This window comes from Geospiza fortis, unplaced genomic scaffold, assembly GCF_000277835.1.
Source record: "Geospiza fortis unplaced genomic scaffold, GeoFor_1.0 scaffold23, whole genome shotgun sequence".
Lineage (NCBI taxonomy): Eukaryota > Metazoa > Chordata > Aves > Passeriformes > Thraupidae > Geospiza > Geospiza fortis.
Genome location: NW_005054303.1, coordinates 6,915,900 through 6,924,249, shown reverse-complemented (window position 1 = coordinate 6,924,249; position 8,350 = coordinate 6,915,900). Strand labels below are relative to the sequence as shown.

At 38.3% G+C, this 8,350-nt stretch overlaps 1 protein-coding gene across 1 annotated transcript; it reads right to left on the bottom strand.

The window, feature by feature from the left end:
• Nucleotides 1-321: 321 nt before the first annotated feature.
• LOC102037929 (cytochrome c oxidase assembly factor 8) lies at nt 322-7,652 on the bottom strand (the record flags this gene model as incomplete). The annotated part of the gene is made up of 5 exons (XM_031066186.1): nt 322-1,907; nt 4,436-4,526; nt 6,474-6,537; nt 6,630-6,641; nt 7,449-7,652. Coding segments are annotated over 5 exons (477 nt in total), but the record flags the coding sequence as incomplete, so codon positions are not given.
• Nucleotides 7,653-8,350: the final 698 nt, after the last annotated feature.

Below are 8,350 nucleotides of genomic sequence, written 5' to 3'. Positions count from 1 at the left end.
AGGCACAAAAATGTCTATGTTAATGGAAGTGAGCAGCTCAGAAAATGAAAATGCTTTTGATTGACCTCTACCCATTTAAAGCATATGTGAAACTACCTTAGGGATGTTATACACAGGCTGTCAGAACATATGACCATTAACCACCAGTCCACTGGGGCTCTGGTCTCTCCCTTTCTGGGGTATTTTCTTGTATTATCCAATTATTGTTTTACATCAGAACTACCTATTAAAATGTGCATTCACATTGTGGTCAAAGCTTACATACTGTAAGATATGATTTACTGTAAAGCCCTGAAGAATTATACAACATACCCACTATAGTCTATTTCAAAAATTTATTTTCCTAAACATGGTATTTTATAAATTTTTAATATATTCCCTTTACAGTAACTGATGCAGTGTAACATTCACAAATATTTTCAAAGTGTTGGTTATTACCTCAGCAAACACCATTAATGACTGTTTTCATTCACTAATAATATGTAAAATCACAATTCAGTGGCCACTTTAGCCTGATAATATCATAGTTGTATGAAACACTGTGATCTGCTACCTGTATCAGTCATTTATTTCATTTTGTAGAAAATTATTATAGCTGATGTGGACAAAGCTCTTTTTGCTCCAGTTGAAAAAAGTCTGTGAACAAACCATGTCACATTTGGATATGAAAAATAGGTCAATGGCTACTGAGATGATGCTTCCAAAAGCAGAACCTTCCCTACAGCACAGCTTTAGGAAAACACTTCATCTGACAGCATACATTCTATTTAGCAGAATCCTCTTAGTAGGTACTGGATAAAAAAAAAGTAATTTAACTGTATAAATGGACAAAGAGAAGATAGTGAGGAATGAAACTTCTTTTAATTTAAAAATGGCATCATATTTTAGGACTTCACTTGAACCAAGCTCCTTCCAATTGTTGTTACCTACCTGGAGGCCACAAAAACAACCCTCAGACAAGCTATTTTCAGTGCTTTGGAGAAGCTGGTGAGAAGAGCACATTTTTTGGGAAGAAATGAACCAGGAGAAAGCAGTGCATACTTGTAGTAATGTCGTTCTTCATGCAGGAGTTACCAGTTTCATCTTCTACCAAGATTAAATGACAGGCAGCACATTTGTTAAATTGCTCAGCAACTAAAACATTTACCAATCATGGATCAGAGGAGCTCTTGTCCAAGGGAAGCACATTTCTTTTAACTAAAAAAACGAAAATCTAAGAAGATTCTATTGCATAGCACTTTATATGAAATCATATCTTAAATCTTTATAAAAAATAGCAGATAATCACACTGAAGAGAGGATTATTCTAAACTGATTGTCTATATACTCTCAATTCAAACTTGCTCCTTTTACCTATATTGTATTACTTCTGGATAGCTACTGCCCCAGACAGGCAACTGCTGCAAAATGAGGAATTTTTGTCTTTATATACCAACATAGTTAGTGGAGACATCATTCTGAGACCAGAGTTCAGGTGCAGCACACAATCTCATATTATTTAGCAGCCATAACTCTATAGTAAAAACAGGACACTCATTACCCATTCCATCTGACATGAACAAGGAACAGCTTTTAAAAGTTTTCTTTGTTGTGTTTCAGTGGAGAAATATTTTAGAAATTCTTGAAACAAAGGGTAAAGGAAATCTACATACTGATTATAAATTAAGACCAGTGTTGACTTTTATTGACATATTTTAACGAACAAATTCAAGTAATTATTGCATCAATCATTCAGATTCTGAACATTACTAAAAACCACAAGTTTGTAACATGTAGTGTTGCATTCTTCATGGAGCTGTGATTACTGTTCTACATTTTTCTTTCTCCGACGAAGCCACCTCAGAGCTCTCACCAGTGCAACTTGTCCCATGAGGAATGTGATCCTAAAGTTATGTTTATACCAATCTCTAGGATTCCAAAGCCAAGAAAATCATCAGCACACAGAAGAACAGGGAAAAGATACACAATTATATTAAAATATCCTTTGGCAATGACGAATGCTATTTCATTGATGACCTGCATTTTCTGTTCTTTGTGGTAACCCTTTTCCTGCCTAATAAGAGTTGAATAACCTATGAAAAAGTCTATGTGTATATCCACCTTTGGGAACAGATTACACATGGATTACAGGGTTGCAACTGCACTTGGAACCAGGTGAGATAAAATAGTTAAAACCATGTTTCAGAAGTAAAGCAAATCGCCAAGCTATCTGGACTACCTGCCAGTGCTGTGCTTCAGTTAAATTTGTTTGTGTGTGGATAAAGATGTCTGTGTTAAAAGGGCAGAATTGGTCTCATACAAGGATGGCAAAAAATAAAATCAAACCACACTTCAAAGGCTAATTGTATAACCTAACAGTACTCTTCTACTGCAGTATCTTTTAAAGATAATGCCTTTAATATTGTCAGTTAGTCTTTATATCTTTAAAAAATTTAATTTTTATTAATCATGCATGGCTTCTGGAACCAATTAAAATTATTCACAGTATAGTCTGCATCAGCCCTTTTTAACCTCTGCAAACTTGCTTCAAGTTCTTTGCCCCTGTTACAAATTAAAATAATATTAAATTTTTTTTTCTAGTTTCTAACAAGGATCTCACTTCCATGTAGTAAAATGCTCACAAGAAGCAATAGGATACATAGAATTCTGTAACTAGAACACTGGGATTTAGGTCTTCTCCTGAGATGTCTGGGGCAAACCTTGCATGCACAAATCTAACATAAGCCTGAGATACCAGCCTCTCAGTGAGGACAGCAGCCAAATTCACAATGACAGGCAGCACTGAGTTACCCCTTCAATTGTCATGTTAAGTAAAAGTATCATGCTAGCATTGCCACTGTTTCTTTTCCCCTTTCACGTTTAATTTCCTATATCCTCCTTGAATTTTTTTCCAAAACTAAACTCTATTTCCAGTTTAAATACCCTGAACTAAATATTCAAGGCATCTATGCACAGTCATTGCTTCAATTTTAACTACATTTTAGAAGTTGCAACACTTCAGCTGCCAGTTTTCAGGCCAGCTGGCAATACTGCAAAAGAACATACAGCTAAATGCACAAACAGATTTTTATAAATATGACCCCTCAAAATTAGACTGCCAGTAAAAAGCTCTGCTGTTTTCAGGGCTGTGCAGTTCCACTTTGAAACTACAACAATGCAGCCAACACAACCTGATTTTCCAAGCCAGCAGCAAGGAAGGTCATGTTTAAGCACAAAGCCTGAATTTTCTTCTCCTGAAGATGGGACACTATCCTAAGGTCACTGCAACAATGCCAACTGGTAACCAGTTCTAAGATGAACTATTTGCATTCCCACTTATCAATTATAGGCAATGTATTGACAATCCTTTCACTAAAAACAATTTCTTACTTTGCATCTTTTCATGCTGTTGCTTTGGATTATGGTGAGGTTCCCCCCTGCCCCTCCATGGGCAAGATAAGATGTACATATTTAAATATTTGTTAGTTAAATTGTTCTTACGGGGTTTTACAGTGTTTTATGGTTTATGCACAATATACAAAAAACTTTAAGCCACCATTGGTTACAGATCAGTTACAGTGATGGCAGAACTCTCACTGGCATCACACCATGAGGAACACAGTCACACCTGATATTTGAGCCAAATAATCTCCCAATCCAGTACAGAGAGGAAACTGCAGTTGTGCTTTCTCATTCAGTGGTCAGCATTCCTGGATTAAGTGCTGTCTTCCTTCACTTTCCCATTCCTCCCTCATTTCTAGCCCTTTTTCAAGTGTGCACAGCTACCTGCAGGGGTATGTGTGTCTGCAAGTCATTTTTCACCCCTTTCAGATCCCCAGTCCAGTTTATTGAGTTGTTGTACACACAGTAACACTGAAACAAGGCAGGAAATGCTCTGAAGAGTTGGATGTGGGTTTCCCAAGCTGTAGCTGAGGTTCTACCCAGGACAGGTGATCAATTTTTGCCTTGTCAAACTCAAAATCTGGTCACTTTTTTACTAGAGACTTCCAAAATAGCAGACCCAGGATTATTAAACATTACTCCCATTAAATGATTTTCCTTTGAGATAAATCACATTTACTTGTCCTTATTTAACAGTCAGCTAGAATCTGTTACACAGACCTTTCAAGTGGTCTATTTGCATATTTATCAGTTTCAATTAGCAGCATGAAAAGACCTGTGCCCTAGGATAATAAAGTGTGCCTGATCTTGTCTCTTTAAATCTCAGTCTTGAGCTTATCTTTCCACTAAAAGATCAATAAGCAGCAGCAGAACTCAAATGATAATGCAAACTTGTCAAATGGTAATAACAGCATTAAAAAACAATTTTCCAGAATTACAGGGGTTTGTGCTGTTTTACCAATTACAGAAAAAAAAGTTCAAATTTTAAACTTGATCTTATACCTTTCACTTAAACTGTAATGTATAATGGTCAACATAAATACCTTCTACATACCTGTTGTACTGCAAATGCTTTTTTAAATTTTTACTTAGAAAGTCCTTGTAAAAGTCAGCCATTTCTTCTGCATTCAGCGTTGCTTTTTGACCTGAAAATAGGTTTGGGTGTAACAAAATCAAGGCAATTCTTTGGATCAAAACACTGGGTTCAGATGCTAGGTCTAACCCCTTGCTCCTACAAGCTTTCTGTGTAAAGCTGAACAAGTTAATGCCTTTAGCTTTCAATCTTATAAAATTTATCTAGAGAGCACAGATTAAAAATACTGATCATCTTGAAGCTGGCATAGTTCTTAAACCCCTATTACTTGTGGAAGTAATAAAATTTATCAGCTCTTAGACTATTTAGGGAACCAGTGAACCCCTATGAAAATGTGCATAGATCTCGGAGTATCTTCCTTTGAATAAAATAATTTCTCGCAGGGCTGAAGCCTAAAGAGTACCAATAAGAACATTTAGTAACTTAATTTTTCCCCCTAAAGCAAGTCCATAAATATCAAAAGAACACTATCCACAACTGACATGGTACTTTCAGATGTAATTATTTTTCTATTAATGTTAATAAATTCCAAGTAACTTCAGGCAAAAAGTTTATGTTCTGAGATATGAGACTTCCAAACAATCTAGAAGGCAATTATTTTGAGAACAAAAGATGATTTTGAATATGTCACTCATAACCAGAATACAAAAGGTCCAGGAAGACCTGTGGCTACAGCACAAGATGTCTAATCCTGAGAACCAGCAAATATTCTCAACTCTACCAGACAATTCCTACACAACCCTTCTGGCACAAAATGTCCCTAAAGTGACAGTCAAATTTCAATGCCCCAGGGAACATGGATATGATGAGGGAAATTGAATTGCAATATTCAACTTGCTACGCTTCCAAAATGCATTTTAAGGCTTTTGAGATTGACCACAGAAATGTAAATTATTGATTGGTTCTATTTGTCATTATTAAAAAAAAACTAATATATCACAATGTATTAACATACTATGGGATTAACTATAAAACCATTTGAAAACTGCCAGGTTAATACTTATAGTTAATTTGTTTCTTCATACTGGTATCAGCAAAACTGATTCATTACACAGGAAAGTAAGTTTTGTTCCAACTGTTTGCATAAATTTTTATTTTTACAAACATTCACAGCTGTATTATAGAATAGCTGACCAAAGGCATGCAGTTGATATAGATTTATTTTTAATGGAAGTATGTGGTCACTCTCTTTTACTTCTAGAGTATAAAAGCAAAACAAAAACTCCAACAAAACAGCAATATAAAAGAAGTGGGTTTGAAACAACATAAATCTTAATTAAAATTACTTCTCAAGCACACACTGATCACCAGAATACAAACAGAAAAGAAAAATAATGGTCTGTGACATACAGAACGTCAGAGCAGATGCTTCACTGAACTCAAACAGATCATTATTCTGTGAACAAAGTGTTCAACCTCATACTACAATGCCCAATTCACTATTATTATGAAGGCATTTTGTTTTCATTTTCACACAATGAATTAGAGGGACAACTATTTTACAGCAACTGTGCCCAGGCAGAGACAGGCAGATAGCAGCTGCCTTACTCTCCCTCAAGGAAAAATATTGTATTCACTGAACACACCATGGACCCGAAGCCAAAGACTGTGAATTTATCCACCCAACCATAACATGCACTTGAGGCAAATGCTCTGTATGTTTATATCAAGCAGCTCACTGGCTTAGGAGGTGTGAAAGTAAGAAGTCCCTTCCTCCTCAGGCTACACAATTATTATATTACTGGGCTAGGATTTCAGCACATTCCCTCTGGCTGCAGAGAAGGAATTAGGGGCAGAACAGTGCAACAGATGATCTGAGCCCCACATGCATGTCTCTGAAAAGCTCCTTGTCTCTTTTATTATCACACTCCTGAAAACACTTCTAAACCCTACCCCTAAGATTTACTTGTGATGGAACACAAAGAGCATAAACTAACAAAATTCAAAGTTACACAGAATTCAGAATGCATCCTAAATTATTAACAAAGATCTCACTAACCTGATTCATCTCTCATTTCCAGACCCTTGGCTTTCAGTCTTGAATAAATAAATTCTTCTTTTTCCTAAAACATGTTTTTCCACATTAGAATGGGATGTAGTCAGTCCTTGAAGTTAACCATTGGTTTTAATTACATAGCAATGTGGTGTTCAACACCCTTTGAAATAACTAGCAATACTTGTTATACTTGGAAGTGTCAACTGAACAGTTTTCTTAGTCTAGTGAGTTAAACTGGTCACTTAGATCCTGCTACCTGCATGCATCAATTAATTCATGCAAGCCTCCTACTGATAATGCATAAAACTGATTTGGGGAGAAAAGCTACAGCCAAACTTCAGTGTTGTTTGACAGAAGTCAAACTTCCAGATTATAAAACAAACTGTGGAAATGTGCTGTACTGTATGAGATTTTGAGCATAGAGGAAAACATGCAGCCTAAAAAATTAAAATTATTTAGACACAGTAATAATTTGAGTTTTACAGACTTAAAAACAGTTCTGTGGAATTAAAAAAAAAACAAGCTTCAATCTTTGCTGGGATCTTTGCAAGTTTTGAGATGTTTAATATCATAAACAATGTTGAATTACTGAACTGTTACTGTTTGTCCAAAAATGCCACATTGGCTGGACATGCTAAAATCAGGAGACAGACTCACTTGAGCCTTGGTGGGATATGCTGCCAGTGAAATGGGACATATCATTTACCCTCATTTAGCCTTGGTAATTACACCAAATTTCTCTCACTTATGACAAGAGAAAAACCAGCCATGAAATAATTTTCAACAGCTGCTCTAGCCACAGACAGGCCCAGCATGTAGGACAGCTAAAACTTTATACTTTCAGTGCAAGACAGGATAAAGGCAAACACCCCATGCCACTAGGCAGCAATAAAACACGTGGCATTTTTAGTTTTGCGCATCATTTAAATAAATGAACGACAAAACCATCATGTCCTCCGTGACCCTGAGCCCACTAACAGCGGGCAGAGGGCCCCAGAAGCGCTGGTTGCTGGCCTGCGCCTCCTGGCGCGCCTCCCGCAGGCGCCGCTCCAGCGCCGACTCCTCGGGGGGCACGTAGAAGACGACGGGGCGCAGGTTGGAGTGCTTGTCCGGGGGCCCGATCCAGTCCCTGCGAGAGTGCGCGGGGGGACGGAAACCCAGGCCCTGCGAAACAAACACAATGCGTTACCAGCACCGCTGCAGAGCTTCTGAAGGACCTCGCAATTTGGAATAAATTCCCAAACGCCACGGAGCATGCAAGCATAGCAAGTTCACAAATAAAGCACATTTATTTACTGTGATCAGGTATTTTTTAAAGTTTTTTGTTTGTTTTCATTTTTCTACTGCTGACACTCTGTTAAAATATTTCACGGACAGAACCAGCAAGCATCCAAGTTTTTTGCGGCGCTGATCTCTGCCCTCTGGCGACCAGTGCCAGCACCCGAGGGAACAGCGTGAAGCTGTGTCAGGGGAAGTTCAGGCTGGATATTAAAGGCTCTTCACCCAGAGGGCTGAGGGTCACTGGAACGGACTCCCCAAGGATGGGGTCACGGCCCCAAACATGACAAGCTCAAAGAGCTTTTGGACAACTCTCTCAGTGGTGCGATTCTTAGGACTGTTCTGTGCAGGGCCACGAATCGGATTTCGGTGATCCTTGTGGGGGCCTAGAAATTCATATTTTATAATTCTGCGATTCTAAGTTCTCCTCAGCCCGGCGTCCTTCCTGCATCCCTGTGCCCACACACAGGCGTGCGCTTGCCCCAGCCGGGTCCGGAACACCTGGGGTTAGCCCGCAGCCCAGACCTCAGCGCCCCTCCAACACCCAACACCGGGGGCCTCGGCAAACACATAAAAACCAGAGGCCTCGGGGATCGCGGTTT